The sequence below is a fragment of the Tupaia chinensis genome, unplaced genomic scaffold, assembly GCF_000334495.1.
Source record: "Tupaia chinensis unplaced genomic scaffold, TupChi_1.0 Scaffold147038_1, whole genome shotgun sequence".
In the NCBI taxonomy this organism is placed as follows: Eukaryota; Metazoa; Chordata; class Mammalia; order Scandentia; family Tupaiidae; genus Tupaia; species Tupaia belangeri.
Genome location: NW_006206889.1, coordinates 2,861,321 through 2,877,943, shown reverse-complemented (window position 1 = coordinate 2,877,943; position 16,623 = coordinate 2,861,321). Strand labels below are relative to the sequence as shown.

The window sequence follows — 16,623 nt, the reverse complement described above, 5'->3', positions numbered from 1 at the left end:
CACCAGGTCCGGGACACGAACCGCGGTCGACTACGTGGGAGTCCAGCGACATAGCCATTACGCTAACTGCTGGTTCCCTGCATTTTTTTTTTGAAACATGCCTCTACACCACTGCATGTAACAGTTTTATTAGAAATTAGTGTTTACTTCCAGCACTTATACTGAGCAACAAAGTGTTACATGACAAGGAAGAGATTCTCAGGCCAGGACTGTGATATCCTCCTTAGACCCTGGTCACATGCCGAACTCCACAAACCCAGCGCTGGCCTGTATTAACAGCAGGCTGCCAGATTCCTCAGAAGCTGACATGGTTTGACCTTCATCCACACTTTTTGTTTACTTCCCGTGGGCGATTCGGAGTTGAAGAAAACACATAGCCAAGAGTTTCTGCTCTCTGAATGGGACTGGGAAACTTTCAAGGGAAAAAATCCCCCACACTTAAGCCACAAAGGTTGATTAAAGATGCTAAGAGCACTTCAGTGAGTTCAATAGGGCAAAATTAAGGGTAGGGATCTCAGCCCTCTGATCAGCTAAAAGACTGATTCAAGAGGGCATGATCATCTCATGGGCTTTCTTGATTGGTGGGTTTCATATCTTACCAAACATCTCAAGAATTTGAGTTAAAAATCTTATCTTTCTCTTCAATTGGAGGTTTTGGAATCTTATTGGCCCTGACTCATGGCTGAAATTGGTTAATTTAACACTTTCAACTATTCCCTAATTCCTGTGACTAAAAAAGCAATTTTTATAATAAAGAGGAAGGCAAAGGAGGAGGGTGGTTATGAGTTCTTTGGGAAGAATTCACATCGGTCAATTAAAGTAACAGACAACTCTACATCAGGAATTTTGGGAGCACTGCAGGAGAAAACGGGAGTGACAGGCCACACTGTAAATGTGTCACCATTCGAAGGTCGTTAGTTCACGGTGAACTACTCCGGACCTGGGGTGGGCATAACTAAAACCTGGAGGTTAGCCTTGCTTCAGCCGAATACACTTCCAAACAGGAAGATGTTTAATTTACCAACCCAGCTGCTGCTAACTGCAGTTTGGAAAATTTCCACTTTTTCCTTCGACATAGGGGTTAACTGAGGGCCTTTCAGGGGGTCCCTGTTTAGTTTCAGCACCACGTTCAAAGCCACAGCGCTCAACAATCCCCGCTCCCTGGCCCTATCCGTGTCCCGCTCCTCGCCCAGCCGCGCAGGCGCACCGGGCCGTGGGTCCCTCCCTTCGCCGCTCCTCAGTCGCGCAGGCGTGCTGGGCCGTGGCCGCGCCCGGAGGCAGGCCCGAAGGCTAGGGGCGGGGCGAACTGGAACCCTCGGCTGCGCACTCGCTCAGTCCAGTCCAGCTGGCGCACTTCCGTCGCCGCGGCTCTTCCGGTCCGAGACGGCTGGAGCTGGAGTCTGAGTGAGGCAGGTGTGTGTCCCACCGACCGACTGACATACCTATCAGCGGACCATGGTGCCTGGCGGGGCTTCGCGATGGGGGCTGCCCCTCGGCACCGTTCTGCTCCTGCTGCTCGGCCTGGCATCCGTCGCGCCGGAGCCGCCCGGAGCTGGTGAGGGCGGAGGGGTGGGTGGCTGGCGCCGGAGGGATAGGTGCGGGGGCAGAGTTAGCTCTGGATCCTTGCGCGGAGTGGCCTGCTTCTACCTTGGACACCCGTGCTATAACTACCTCGTTGCGGTTCCGGGAAGCTCCGTGCTGGAGCTCGAGTCGGAGCCGGGAGCCGGGTGGGCGGAGGCCGGGCTGTAGGGGTCCCGACTAGGCCCTGCGGGATGGTGGGATCTCAGCCCCGCCGGCGCCCAGTAAACTCCCGTCCTGCCCAGGAATTGAGGCTCTGCAGCTGGTACCTGGTGTTCTTTGTACGTTAGGACCCGAGAGAAAGGCTCATCAGGATGCTGCGGTGCCTCTGCGGTGGAGCAGGCCCACCCAGCCCCTTCACTCAGACCCACAGGCAGCGTTCTTCATTCCTTTTCCCACCTGTGCTCGGTGCTGGGCCAGGACGCTGACTCGCTCCCCTAGACAGCTCCAGTCTTGGCCTAGAAACCAGCTGTGAGGGCGCTGAGCAGAGCAGTTGTAGAGGAGGGTGCAGACCCGAGTGAGCGCCCCCAGAGCTCCAGTAACAGGAGTATTTCCCGAATGGGATAGGGCCTAGGGGCTCGGTTCGCCTGGTGGAAAGTCACAGAGGATTTTGAATTGGGGCATATCATGATTGGACCTGCTTCAGAAACGTTGCACTGCCCTCTGTGCAAGGCGCCAGGTGACCACAAGCTGTGTGGGTAATGGAGCCTGAGTCCCTAACCTCAGCCTCTTGACATTTACAATCCTTTTGACCTGGAAGGTCTAATACTTTTCTCAGCTCCTGTTAGCCCAGGCTCCCTCTAGTTTTCTTTAATTCTGGAGCAGCAAATCAGCTTTTGTGACCTGTTGAACAGTTCAGCTCTAAGCTTCATTAGCTTCCAAGAGTGCCTGGTGTTTGTGACCTAGTGGTGCAACCGTCTCCAAGTTCCAAAACAAAGGGATAGGTTAGTACTGTGCAGGGAACTTTTGGCCTAACAAGTTCTAAGCACAAGTTTGCAATGAGTTTTTCAGCAAAAGGACTGGGTGTCTGCCAGGGGAGTTGTACACCAGAAGCTCTATCTCTCGATGGCTCGGGGGTGTTTGTTTGCATTGCAGCAGTGGGTGTGCCAGGGAGGCCACCTTGAGGGCATACACTGCTGCTCTGATTCTCCTGTTGTGGAAGCAGCAGGGATGGGTGTGAGGCCAGCGGCCTGGACTGCAACTACACAAGGGAGTTAAATCAGCTGGAAGGGCTTCCTTGTGCAGTGGGTGGGGATACTCTGCTTCTGCTCTTAGTCATCACCAGGTCCAGGGCAGTGGACCACCACCGCCTTTCTCCTTAGGTACTCTGAGAAAGGAGAAGACTGGTGTGTTTACTGCCAAGGTGTCCTGGACTTGACCTGGAGATGTGCCCTGCTTGGAGCACCACGCTCCCCTCTTCCCACACAGCGTGTGTTTAGTATGAGATTTTTACTGATTATTGTACTGTGAGAATGGGAGTAAGATGTTTTGTCTGTGTTATAAGGATACTGTAGGGTAGATGTTAGGGACCTACAATGTATTGAAGATCTTTAGAGTGAAATTAATAAAATTTAAAAATCCTCGATTGGGCCTTTGGACACCATTTTAATTGCATATGGTATCAGAACCATCCAAGAGCTTGTCTAGGGGGAAGACAACCACTAAAATGACCATCAGCTGTCCTAAAGAGGAATCCTAAGGAGCCCAGCAGTGGTCAGTATGGTTTCTGGTGTGCTGGATCCCACCCAACTGTTCCTGAGAGTGGGGACTCCTGATTTGGAGGGGGAATCTGGTTCTTTTGTCCATTTCACCCTGAGAAACGTGGCTTTCTAAGCAAATTACATACAATGTTATGGTACACATGTATTTGGCATGTGTTTTTTGACATTTACTGCCACTCTTGGTTTTTGCTGTACAGTGCAAATATTTGCCAGAGAGAGAGAAAATGAGAAATCACCCCCCTCCTCTTAGGGGACAGCCACATCGCAATCCCCTCTACCCTCTCAGGATTTTGGACATGCGTACACACACACCCAGCATGATTTTCAAGCTAACAGGTGTGGGACTCAAACCCTCAAGTTTGCCACATGAAATCTGTCACCATAACTTCCATGTCACCTGCTGGCCCTACTGTCACTCTTTACCTCCATATTTTCCACTGAAATAGTGGGATGACAAGAGCTTTTTTGTCTAAATGACTTTATATATATATTCTTTAGACAGAGATTTTTGGCTATAGGGCATATACACTTGCTGAAGAAACAGAGAGACGGCAAGAAATCACCTTCAGGGGGGAATGACACGCTGCAATCCCTTCTCCGCTCTTCTGAGGATTTTGGGCATGCATGCACATGCACCTGGTGTGAGTTTTAAGCCTCCAGGTCTGAGACTTGAACCGCAGTCGACCTTGTGGGAGTCCAGTGACGTAACCATTAACACCGTCTGCTGGTCCTGTCTAAATGACTTTCTGCCCTGTTTTATCCCTGTAATTGACAAGGTAGGTCCTCTTCATGCTCTGTCATGGTGCACAGTGGGCACAGTGCACCTTTTAGGGAATCACTCTGTGCTGAGGGGTGGGTAGATGGCAGTTTGTGGCCTGCCAAATGACAGGTGCACAATAAATAACGTACTCATTTTGTTAGTTTCAAGAAGTATCTCTCTTTACACACATTAGTGTGTCTTTTGTACTTAAGTAATTGACTCACCTGAAACTTAAGAAAAGTGCCCTAAAAATGAGTCATGTGGTTTAGAATATCCTGACAGAAAACCTTTTTTTGGGGGGGGTTCTTTTAATTTCCAAAGTCAGTGAGCCTTAAAGTTCTTTAAAAATTGATAAACACAGGACCAGCAGTTAGTGTAATGGCTATGTCGCTGAACTCCCATGTAGCCGACCGGTGGCTTAAACTCAAGCTGGGCATGTGTGCGTGCGTGCCCAAGATCCCGAGAGGAGAATGGAAGAGAAGGGATTGTGACGTGGCCATCCCCCCTAGGGGGTGATTTCTCGCTTTCTATCTCTCTGTATCTCTGTCTTTCTGGTGAGCACACACGCCCTATAGCAACAAAACAAAACAAAACAAAACACCTCTCCAAAAAAATATTCATAAACAATCTAAAGTGCAAGTGTCAGAAGTCAGAACATTCACATTCAGTGTTCAACTTTAGGACTACCAGGGTGGTTTCTCTCATCTCTGACTCTCTAGCCCTTGTTTTTCTGTATCCCAGGATGAGGGAAGAGACTCAGTAAATGCCCTCTTAGAGGAGTCAGACCGTGCCTGTCTGAAGCAGTAACAACTGCTAATGTAATTTTTTTTTCTTATTATGCAGGGCGGTATGGAGTTTTCAAGTGAGAATAGAATGACCTTTTCCCAACTCCGGAGTTATTTTAATGAGGACTGTTTAACACAAGTGTGTTCCCTGTGTTGAGAACCCTGTTCTTGGCCTGCTGGGAGCAGGAGCAGAAGCAGCAGTGGGTGGTTTGACTGCCTCCTCTTCCCAGGCCCCTCTGTGGACTCAGACTCACCTGCAATCCAGAGGCCTAGGGGGCAGGCTTTATAGTGTGTATCTTGGAGCTTAATCTTGTCACACAAAATGGGTTATCACAAAAAAAAAAAAAAAAAGGCACATTAAAAAATCCCAAAAAAAAAAAAAAAAGGTGCATTAAATAATCCCCCATAAATGAGTTCTTGAGCTTCATCATCTTGTTACTCGTGGCTGTTCTGTTAGGTTGATGAGAAGGAAACATATCCTTTATTGGCAATGACTTTTTAGAAGGACTAGAGGATGGATGTGCCAGGCATACCCTCCCCTACTTTATTTAGAAGACTTGCAGGGCCAGTCTTACCGCCTGGTGATTTAAGGAGCTGGATCCCACATGGCCGACCACCGTGTGTGTTTGCCTAAGATCCCAACAGTATTGAGAATGGACTTAATGGGGGTGACACACCCTATTAGGTTGTACTTTTCCTTTCCATGTCTCCCTCTGGCAAGCCCATGTACCTTCTGACAACTAAAAAAAAGCTGCGGAAGAGTTGAAGGAATGATACAATGAACTCCATTTGTTTTTGTTAACCTTTACTGTATTTGGTTTACCATTCCTTTTCTATATCTGCTGCTTAGTATTTTTTAGATTTATAATAAAATAGGGTCTTTAGACAGGTCCTCACCATGTCGCCATCCTCCTGCCTCAGCCTCCTACCTGGGACACTGGGCTCTTTTTCATACAGATTCTTGCTTTGTTCTAGGCCACGATCCTTCTGCATCACTTAGTCTCCTGAGTTGCTGGAATTACAGATGCACACTGCTGTGCCTGGCCTTAAAATAATTTATATGCTATTTATGTTAAAAAATATATATTATGGGACCAGAAGATAGTATAATGGTTATATTGCTGGACTCCTACGTAGTTGACTGCGTCTTGAGTCCCAAACCTGGCAGCTTAAAACTCATGCCTGGCGTGTATGCATGCATGCCCAAAATCCCAAGAAGAGAAGGGATTGCTGTGTGACCATCCCCCCTGGGGGTGATTTTTCACTTTCTGTCTCTAGTCTCTCTCTGACAAGTACACACATCGTATAGCAAAAATCTCTCTCAAAAAAAAAAAATAAAAGATTGTAAATTGACAGATTATTGTTATAGGGCTTGTTATTTTGACCCATTTGAGAGTAAATTATAGATGCGACCCTTTTCCTCTGATTCTTTAGGCTAAGAATGGGGACATTCTGGAATACGATTACTTAAATCTGGACATTTAACATTGATATAGTACTTGATCCAGAGGCCTAAAAGCCTCTTTATTTATTGTTTTTTGTTATTAAGAATTATTTTTGTTTAATCTTATTTATTACTAATATTATTTTCAAATTTTATATTTGGCATGCATGCTTACCAGAGAGAGACAGCCAGAGAGAGAGAAAGCTGCCAGGTCTGGGACTCGAATCATGGGCCATGTGGGAATCCAGTACCTTGGCCACCATGCCACCTGCTAGCCCCAGGGGCTTCTTGATTTAACACACAGTTCATAAACAGATTTTACCAGTTATCCTTTTCCTCTGTACTCCCTAAAATCTGGGCTTATAGTAGCACTTAGTATTATGTCTCTAATCTCTGTAGGTTTGGAGAAGCCCTCAGTCTGTTTTCAGCAGCTGATACGTAGAGGCCCTTGTTATGGTCTTCCTCAGTGTTTCTTGTAGTTGGGTTCACGGTGCTTTGGCAGGAATACCACCTATAGCCATGAACTATTTTATCCAAGAAATTAGAGTCCATGAGCAGGTGGTATGATGGTTGGGGGCACTGGATTCCACATGGTCGTCTGTGTGGTTCCTAGTGGCTTGAGAAACACGTCTGGCACATGTGCTTGTGTGCCCAAAGTCCCAAGGAGAGAAGGAAGGAGAGGGCTTTGGAGTGTAGTCACTCTCCATGGGGTGATTTCTCACTTTCTGTCTCTCTCTCTCTGGCACTTACTCTACAGAAAATACATACATACATACATACATAAAGTCCATGAGCCTGTCTCTCTTGCTTTTTTTTTCCTCCCAAAGCACACATATTTTAATCAGTGAGAGAACCCCCCGCAATGGATATGGTCATGCCACAATCCTTTTTCCTCCGTTTCTCCATCTAAGCAGGATTTGGGGCACATGTACACCTGGAATGTTTATTATGTTGCCAGGGCAGGGATTTGAACAGCTATCTGTCATGTGAGATCCACCTCCCAATACATAGCACTAACCGCCGTGCTACAGACTGGTCCTCTTTTTGTTTAAGTCAGAATCTCACAGTCTAGCTGGTGTTGTGGCAGCTAAGGTGGCTGGATCCCACAACGCTGATCACACAGCTCAAATTCTGGACCTATTGCCTCGGAAAACACAACTGATGCATGTGCGTGTGTGCCCAAAATCCTGAGAGGAGAATGGAGGAGAAGGGATTGCGACCTGGCTGTCACCCCCGCGGGGGTGATTTCTCACTCCCCCCTCCCATTTCTCTCTCTCTCTCTCTCCCTCTCCCTCTCTCTCTCGTGATCACACATGCCCTGTAGCAAAACTTAAAATAATAATAATAATAAAGACAATCTCTCTCTGTTGTGTCGTGATCCTCCTACTTAGGCTCCTGAGCAGCTCTGACCACACCACCAATGGCCAGCTTGTGTAGCGTGCGCTGAAACAGGAACCTGGGCCTCCTGCGTGGCCTCAGCCTGCCAGGCAGCAGCCTCTCCCTCCATATGCACCACAGCATCAGTATTTGTCTTAATGTTTATGTTGTTCCGGATTTGGTCAGGAGGACCTCCTCCGAGCTAGCTCTTGGGTTGTTTTGCCATTTCACTTACATGTTTGTGCCATTATCTGGCGCAGCCAGCTTTTCTTGTCCTTTCTGTGCCCCAGATCTGGGATTGCCATTTCCCCAAGGAGCTACAATTCTCTGTAGCAGGAAACAGCATCTAGAAACGAAGACATAGAAAGAAGCATGCTCCTCTGCTACCAGGTGTTGTCCCTTCTACACCTTTTCAGTAGACAGAGCTAGGAGTCATGAGTAGTTTTCTTTTTTTTTTTTTAAATCTTGCCTGAGGGTGCATGTGCTGGCTAGAAAGAAAGCACTCCCCATGGGGAATGGATATACTGCAATCCATTCTTCTTCATTTTTCCTTCCTCTAGGGATTTTGGGCATACATTGCATATGTACCTGGCATGTTTCTCAAGCCACTGGGTTTAACTCAGACTGTGGTCAGTCATGTGGGACCCAGCTGCCTTAACCACAAAGCCATGGAGCTGGCCCTTGTGTTTTAAAATCAGGAATTCAGGCCCTGTTTCTGTGGCGTAGTTGGTAGTATATTTGATTGTGGAGCTGGAAGCCACATGGTGACTGTGGGCAGAGTTCCCAGCATGATCAGTCTGAAAACACACTGGCCAAGTGTGTACCTGCCCAGGAGCCAGGCAGGCGGTGGACTGGAGGAAAGGGATTGCAACACGATGGAGTCCTGTGGGGTTCCTATCTCTTTTGTGTGTGCTTTCTCATGAATTAAATAAGAAAATAAATTGAGTTAATCATAATATCTGGTTGTACCTTCACATCACAGGTATGCCTGCCTCTCTTCCCACAGCGTGAAGACATGGGGACTTTTGAACTTCTCTCTGCTGTTCTTGTCAAAGTAGCTGCTGTCAGCCTACCTCTCAGCCTACCTATCTCAGTATCTTTGAGATATTGGAGTCTGTGCAGATCATCAATCTTTCCCTTCCCAGGACTGGACAGAACTAGTTCTCAGTACTTATAGTAGTTTTAAATAAACTTCAACATAAAACTACTATTACAGCATACCACTAAAGATTGTAAAAAGAGTATTACTTAAGAGTAATTGGTCAACTGGTAGCATGGTGATCAAGATAGCTGGATCCCACATGGCCGAGTGCAGTTTGAGTCCCCAACTTGGCAGTTTGAAAAAGATGCTGGGTGGTGCTGTATGTCTGTGCGCCCAAGATCCTGAAGGAGGTAGAAATGAAAGAGAAGGGATTTGGACATGGCCATTCCCCATGGGGAGTGCTCTCTCTCTCTCTCATTAGCACATATACCCTTTGGCAAATTTTTAAAAATAATAATAATTGCTATAGAATAATACCCAAAGTATACAAATATATTTTCATTTCAACTGAAGTGGAATTTTATTTTAAAAATAGAATGTAGGGGCCAGCAGGTAGTGTGGTGATTAGTGTACTGGACTTCGACATGGCTGACTGTGGTTTGAGTCCCACACTGGTGGCTTGAAAATCACTCCAGGCACTTGTGCATGCGTATCCAAAATCCCAAAAGAGAAGGGATTGTGGCATGGCCACCTCACCCCGCCAGAGGCAGGTGATGACTCACTTTACTTCTCTCTGTCTCCCTCTGGTGAGCACACATGCCCTATGACAAAAAAAAAAAAAAAAAACCTTGAAAAATGAATTCTCTGTTTCTGTCTGTCTGGCGAGTGCACGCGCCCTATAGCAAAAACCTCTCCAAAAAAAAAAAAAAAAAAAAAAAAAAAAAAAAAAACAAACTTGAAAAATGAATGTAGAACTAGACTGTTGAGTAGAAGGACCCCAGCTATTTCAAAGTAAGTACCAATTTGTGTATTTAGTTCCCTTCAGTAAACATAGTGAAATTGTAACTTAGGACTAAAGCGCCTTTCTGCTATGTTGTAGTGTGTTTGAAGGGCTAGTAGAGAGTGAAAATTCCTTAGTTCTTGGTAGCATATTGGCAGTTCCTTATTTACAGCAGTTCTTCACTTCTGCTCACATCCGAGGTGGTCGGTCAGCTGTTGGGAGGTCGGTCTCGCCTGTAGCAGCAGTGCTGTTGAGTCTGGGTGGAGTCTCTGGGTATACTGCTACCTAGGGTGAGGAGCCTGGCCTGCATGGGAAGAGGGCGACTGGAGGAAAGGGATTGCAACACGATGGAGTCCTGTGGGGTTCCTATCTCTTTTGTGTGTGCTTTCTCATGAATTAAATAAGAAAATAAATTGAGTTAATCATAATATCTGGTTGTACCTTCACATCACAGGTATGCCTGCCTCTCTTCCCACAGCGTGAAGACATGGGGACTTTTGAACTTCTCTCTGCTGTTCTTGTCAAAGTAGCTGCTGTCAGCCTACCTCTCAGCCTACCTATCTCAGTATCTTTGAGATATTGGAGTCTGTGCAGATCATCAATCTTTCCCTTCCCAGGACTGGACAGAACTAGTTCTCAGTACTTATAGTAGTTTTAAATAAACTTCAACATAAAACTACTATTACAGCATACCACTAAAGATTGTAAAAAGAGTATTACTTAAGAGTAATTGGTCAACTGGTAGCATGGTGATCAAGATAGCTGGATCCCACATGGCCGACTGCAGTTTGAGTCCCCAACTTGGCAGTTTGAAAAAGATGCTGGGTGGTGCTGTATGTCTGTGCGCCCAAGATCCTGAAGGAGGTAGAAATGAAAGAGAAGGGATTTGGACATGGCCATTCCCCATGGGGAGTGCTCTCTCTCTCTCTCATTAGCACATATACCCTTTGGCAAATTTTTAAAAATAATAATAATTGCTATAGAATAATACCCAAAGTATACAAATATATTTTCATTTCAACTGAAGTGGAATTTTATTTTAAAAATAGAATGTAGGGGCCAGCAGGTAGTGTGGTGATTAGTGTACTGGACTTCGACATGGCTGACTGTGGTTTGAGTCCCACACTGGTGGCTTGAAAATCACTCCAGGCACTTGTGCATGCGTATCCAAAATCCCAAAAGAGAAGGGATTGTGGCATGGCCACCTCACCCCGCCAGAGGCAGGTGATGACTCACTTTACTTCTCTCTGTCTCCCTCTGGTGAGCACACATGCCCTATGACAAAAAAAAAAAAAAAAAAAACAAACTTGAAAAATGAATGTAGAACTAGACTGTTGAGTAGAAGGACCCCAGCTATTTCAAAGTAAGTACCAATTTGTGTATTTAGTTCCCTTCAGTAAACATAGTGAAATTGTAACTTAGGACTAAAGCGCCTTTCTGCTATGTTGTAGTGTGTTTGAAGGGCTAGTAGAGAGTGAAAATTCCTTAGTTCTTGGTAGCATATTGGCAGTTCCTTATTTACAGCAGTTCTTCACTTCTGCTCACATCCGAGGTGGTCGGTCAGCTGTTGGGAGGTCGGTCTCGCCTGTAGCAGCAGTGCTGTTGAGTCTGGGTGGAGTCTCTGGGTATACTGCTACCTAGGGTGAGGAGCCTGGCCTGCATGGGAAGAGGGCTAGCTGGGGGCCAAGACCTTTCCTTATGTCACAAGAGACCTGGAGTGATTTGGAAACATGGTGTCCTCTCTGCATGTTGCTGGCATCACCATGATCATGGGTGGAGGCGCTTGCTCCTGTGAGTACCTGCTGCTGAGTGCTGGTCTCCTTGGGTCAGTGGTTAGCAGACACTAGCCATACAGTTCTCCTTTTCTGCAGGAGAGACAAGTGACACACAGTCTCCAAGTTTGGATCTTGTCTGTCCCCGAAACTCCTTGCAGATAGGAGTTGTGTGCTCATGGCAAGATTCAGGGAATACTTGTTCCATATGTCTTAAAAGAGGCTCATTACCAGGAGGGTCCTGAGGAAGATGTGTTTCTCTTGGCAGTTCCAGATTGGAGGTTCTCAGTGCCACATCCCTCGTTGGTGCCCTCTCTGCCATTGTGAGCTGATACTTGCATGATGTGATTCTCAGTGATTTGTTGGTCTTTCCTCACAGCCTGTTCCCAGAAGACCAACACCACCTGTGAGGAATGCCTGAAGAATGTCTCTGTAAGTAGCTAGTGGGGTCTGACTCATTTTCTCTTTGAAGGGTTCTGCTAAGTGGGATTTGTAGCTTTTGTGACAGTTACTAAGTATTATTTAATCCTGTCTCAGGCATGGTAAACTTGAAAACTAGTGAGAGCTGCAGATACCACCAGGGTGTAGTCAGTAGACAAGATTTAAGTCCCATGGCAAGTGGGGTCAGGGAGTAGAGAGCATGTCAGCTGGTTGGACAGCATGGGGGGCAGGGGGACAGGTGACTGCCATTGAGAGGCAGCATTGCCTGACTTTTTGCTTGGGCTCATGTCACTTCTGAGCTGCTACTATTGACTCGTGCTGTGGCCATACCTGCTGGGACTAAGTCTGCAATTCCATCTTTCAGATGGGCCCCCTAGAACCAGCTATGAGTGTTCTCAGAGTGGGTTGGGGGTCTGAGTCCACACTCAAGTGCCCAGAGCCCACCTTGTCCCCTCTGTGGTTGGTGCCATGGGTCAGCTCTCTTAATAGGGCCTCTCTCAGGAGAAATTGATGTCTGTAAACTCAGGTCCTGCCTTAAAATGTGCTTGTGACCTCCTCATGGTCTAGAGTTGTGGTAGGTACTCCTCAGCTCTTTACACAGGGAGAGGGAGGGGAGAAGCAGGGCTGCTGGTCTAGTGAGAGGCTTGGGGAGGCCACTGGTCCAGTGATCAGACTATTCGTAGCTCACTCAGGTGGCCTTGGAGAGGGTGGCTGTTTTAGAGCCAAATTCCCTAATCCTCCACAATAAAAGGTGACCTGAGTGTTGGGCTGTCCACCTGGCAAGAGGAAGAACTAGTGATAGGACACATAGCACCACATGAACCTACAGAAGAGCCACTTTGTGAAGATCCTGTGTCTGCCTGGTGGGGGTCTGTTCCCATGTTGGGCCCACCTGGATACAGCCTTGCTACCTACCAAGCTCTTGACTCTATAGCACCCAGTTGTGGGGATGCTGCCCTGTGTGATCACAACCCTGGGGAACCCTAGTGAGGCCATCAAGGGTGGGCATAGTGTACTGCAGGTCTTTTCCTGAGATTGCAGGGGAGGCTGCCTCTCCCCCTTCCCCTTTCATTCAGGTTGTCAGTTATGGACCTGAATGGGTTCCTGCATTTGCTGGATCAGAAAACACTGTCACTATAGTTTCAGATCTTGACCCAGGTGGTATCATACTTGCTTGGGTGAGTCATATCCTCATGGGCAGCGTTTCCTTGGTGGGATTTCTTTTCCGTCTTTGGTTCTATTAGACACTGTCATTTCTGCTGTAAGTGGCTCCTTGCTGCCCTGAGCTTTGCAGTCTAGAGAGCAGTTCTGCTGCACTGCTTGGGCAGTCCCCATCACAGACCTGGGTGTGATGAGGACAACAGCCGCCCAGCTGAGGAGGCCACAGGCCTTTCCCAGGTCACAGCAGATAGAGCTGGTCCAGAGGAACTCCAGGCCTAAGCTTCATCTGAAGGTCAGCACGTATGAGAAGGGCGAGGTACAGAGGGGTGTGTGTGACAAGTGGTTGGCTCCAGCCCACACAGATATGTCCTCAAACACACACAGACTTCTGAGAGGCCTCAAGTGGGTTAGAAGAGCAGTCTGGTGTCCTGCATGCTGCCTTAGTGCTGCTTACTTGTTCACCGTGTACATGTTATATCGTTAGAACAGTGGATAGGTGCAAAACCCACAGCACCCACAAAAAAGAGCATTGTGTCCTGCTGAGCTTCTGTAGCTCTGGAAAAGCTGTCATATAAAAAAGGAGATTAGGAGGTCAGCAGGTGGCATAGTGATTAAGGTGCAGGACTTCCACATGGCCGACCACAGTTAGAGTCCCAGAACCCAACAGCTTGAAACTCACACTGGGCACATGTGTGTGTGTGCCCAAAATCCCAAGAGGAGAATGGAGAAGAGATTGCAGCATGGCCATCCTCCTAGGGGATGATTTATGGCACCTGGATACAGCCTTGCTACCTACCAAGCTCTTGACTCTATAGCACCCAGTTGTGGGGATGCTGCCCTGTGTGATCACAACCCTGGGGAACCCTAGTGAGGCCATCAAGGGTGGGCATAGTGTACTGCAGGTCTTTTCCTGAGATTGCAGGGGAGGCTGCCTCTCCCCCTTCCCCTTTCATTCAGGTTGTCAGTTATGGACCTGAATGGGTTCCTGCATTTGCTGGATCAGAAAACACTGTCACTATAGTTTCAGATCTTGACCCAGGTGGTATCATACTTGCTTGGGTGAGTCATATCCTCATGGGCAGCGTTTCCTTGGTGGGATTTCTTTTCCGTCTTTGGTTCTATTAGACACTGTCATTTCTGCTGTAAGTGGCTCCTTGCTGCCCTGAGCTTTGCAGTCTAGAGAGCAGTTCTGCTGCACTGCTTGGGCAGTCCCCATCACAGACCTGGGTGTGATGAGGACAACAGCCGCCCAGCTGAGGAGGCCACAGGCCTTTCCCAGGTCACAGCAGATAGAGCTGGTCCAGAGGAACTCCAGGCCTAAGCTTCATCTGAAGGTCAGCACGTATGAGAAGGGCGAGGTACAGAGGGGTGTGTGTGACAAGTGGTTGGCTCCAGCCCACACAGATATGTCCTCAAACACACACAGACTTCTGAGAGGCCTCAAGTGGGTTAGAAGAGCAGTCTGGTGTCCTGCATGCTGCCTTAGTGCTGCTTACTTGTTCACCGTGTACATGTTATATCGTTAGAACAGTGGATAGGTGCAAAACCCACAGCACCCACAAAAAAGAGCATTGTGTCCTGCTGAGCTTCTGTAGCTCTGGAAAAGCTGTCATATAAAAAAGGAGATTAGGAGGTCAGCAGGTGGCATAGTGATTAAGGTGCAGGACTTCCACATGGCCGACCACAGTTAGAGTCCCAGAACCCAACAGCTTGAAACTCACACTGGGCACATGTGTGTGTGTGCCCAAAATCCCAAGAGGAGAATGGAGAAGAGATTGCAGCATGGCCATCCTCCTAGGGGATGATTTATGGCTTTCTGTCTCTCTTTCTGTCTCTCTCTCTCAGATAAGTGCAAGTGCCCTATAGCAAAAATCTCTCTTAAAAAAAAAAAAAAAAAGAAAAAAGAAATTAGACATTTACAACTTGAGTTGTTTGAAAATGGAGGATTAGCCACGAATTGTTAATCCAGGACAAAAAAAAAAAAAAATCACGGTTCTTTAGCCACTACCTCCACCTTCTCCAACTTCTTCTGTCCACGATGCCCACCAGGTCAGCCAGGCCATGCACTTTATTGCTTATAGGGCCCGGCTAGCAGAGTGCTCACAGGCCTCGTGCCCTGCTGCAGTACGTGTAGAGGGCCCAGCTCTGATGCACATTGGTGTGACAGTGCTGTGTCTGTGACCTCACCTTTGAGGGGCACAGACGAGGGTATCTGAGTTTCTTGTCAGTTCTCAAGTTCCAGGCAGATGCTTCTGACTCGGGCCTTAGGTGCATCACCTTTCAAGTGGTGATGACTTGGTGCAGTTGTGAAGGTCTACAGTAGGATGTGAGATGCTTTTCTACAAATAATACTTCCATGGTCACCACTCTACTCCACAACACGTAATGAGTGCCTGCCATGGGCTAATGAAGTGCATAGATGCCTGCCCTCGTGCATGCTAGTAGGCATGGTGCGTGAGTAGGAGTAGTTGCGAAAGCCAGCAGTACAGGAGGTGCTAGTATGGATGGATGGTAGATGGCACTGGTAAGCAGGCTGGTCAGGGAAACCCTCATGGCAGAGGTGAGGGAAACATCCAGATGTCTGGGCAGAGTCTCCCAGGCAGAATAAGCAGGCTGAGCAAAGTCTTTGAGTGAAGAGTTGGCAGCTCTTAGGACCAACGCAGAGGCCTACAGGATATGGCAGGGGTCCAAGTCACACAGATGAAATGCTATAGAGTGGGCAGGTTTGCTTGATGCTATGTTAGGCACAGACCAAAGGTCAGTGAGGGGAAAGACTGGCTCCAAGGGGCAGGTGCGGTGATGGTTGGCATGGTGATGCTTTGGTTTTTTTCACATTTTCTTTCTGTTCTCTTTGTAATGTTGGTTTCTTTCAGTGTCTTTGGTGCAACACAAATAAGGCATGTCTGGACTACCCGGTTAGAAAAATCCTGCCACCTGCTTCTCTTTGTCAGTTGAGTTCTGCACGCTGGGGTGTTTGCTGGGGTAAGTCATTTTCATTTGCTTCTAGCGAAACTGGTGCTTTTTAAATGATCTAGAATGTGCTCAATTAACATAAATTGCTAGAAAGCTTGTTACTAGCAGCTCTGACACACTTCGATGAGACATGGGGAGGCCTGTGTTAGCCTGGTACTGGGGAAAACAACAGGAATTCCATGGAGAGTCTGGACAAGCATTTTCAGGGTCATTAGCCTCAGCCCTGAACTTTGTCTCTCCGTGTCCTTGGAAGGTGTCGGGGAAAGGACAAGTTTGGAGCTTCTTTTTTCTAGCTTCTCAGCATGTCTCATACTCGTGGTGTTCATGTGCCATCTTAAAAACCACTTGTGGGGACCAGCAGTTAGTGTAATGGCTATGTCATTGGACTCCCATGTAATTGACCGTGGTTCAAGTCCCGGACCCGGTGGCTTAAAACTCACGCCAGGCGCGTGTGCATGCATGCCCAAGATCCCAAGAGGAGAAGGGATTGTGGCATGGCCATCCCCCCCTGGGGGGGTGATTTCTTGCTTCTGTCTCTCTGTCTCTCTCTCTCTGGTGAGCTCACGCGCCCTGTAGCTAAAAAAAAAAAAAAAAAAAAAAAAAAAAACTCCAAAAAAAAAAAAAAAAAA

General features: G+C 47.4%; 1 protein-coding gene across 1 annotated transcript in view; it reads left to right on the top strand.

Moving 5' to 3' along the window:
• The first annotated feature begins 1,315 nt into the window (after positions 1–1,315).
• PTTG1IP (PTTG1 interacting protein) overlaps positions 1,316–16,623 on the top strand; it is a 26,589-nt gene continuing 11,281 nt past the window's right edge. Inside the window, exons 1-3 of the mRNA XM_006169474.3 lie at positions 1,316–1,555; positions 11,799–11,851; positions 15,895–16,003. Of these exons, the coding sequence (XP_006169536.1) occupies positions 1,456–1,555; positions 11,799–11,851; positions 15,895–16,003 (262 nt within the window). The 5' untranslated portion in view covers positions 1,316–1,455. The remainder of the gene's footprint in view (positions 1,556–11,798; positions 11,852–15,894; positions 16,004–16,623) is intronic.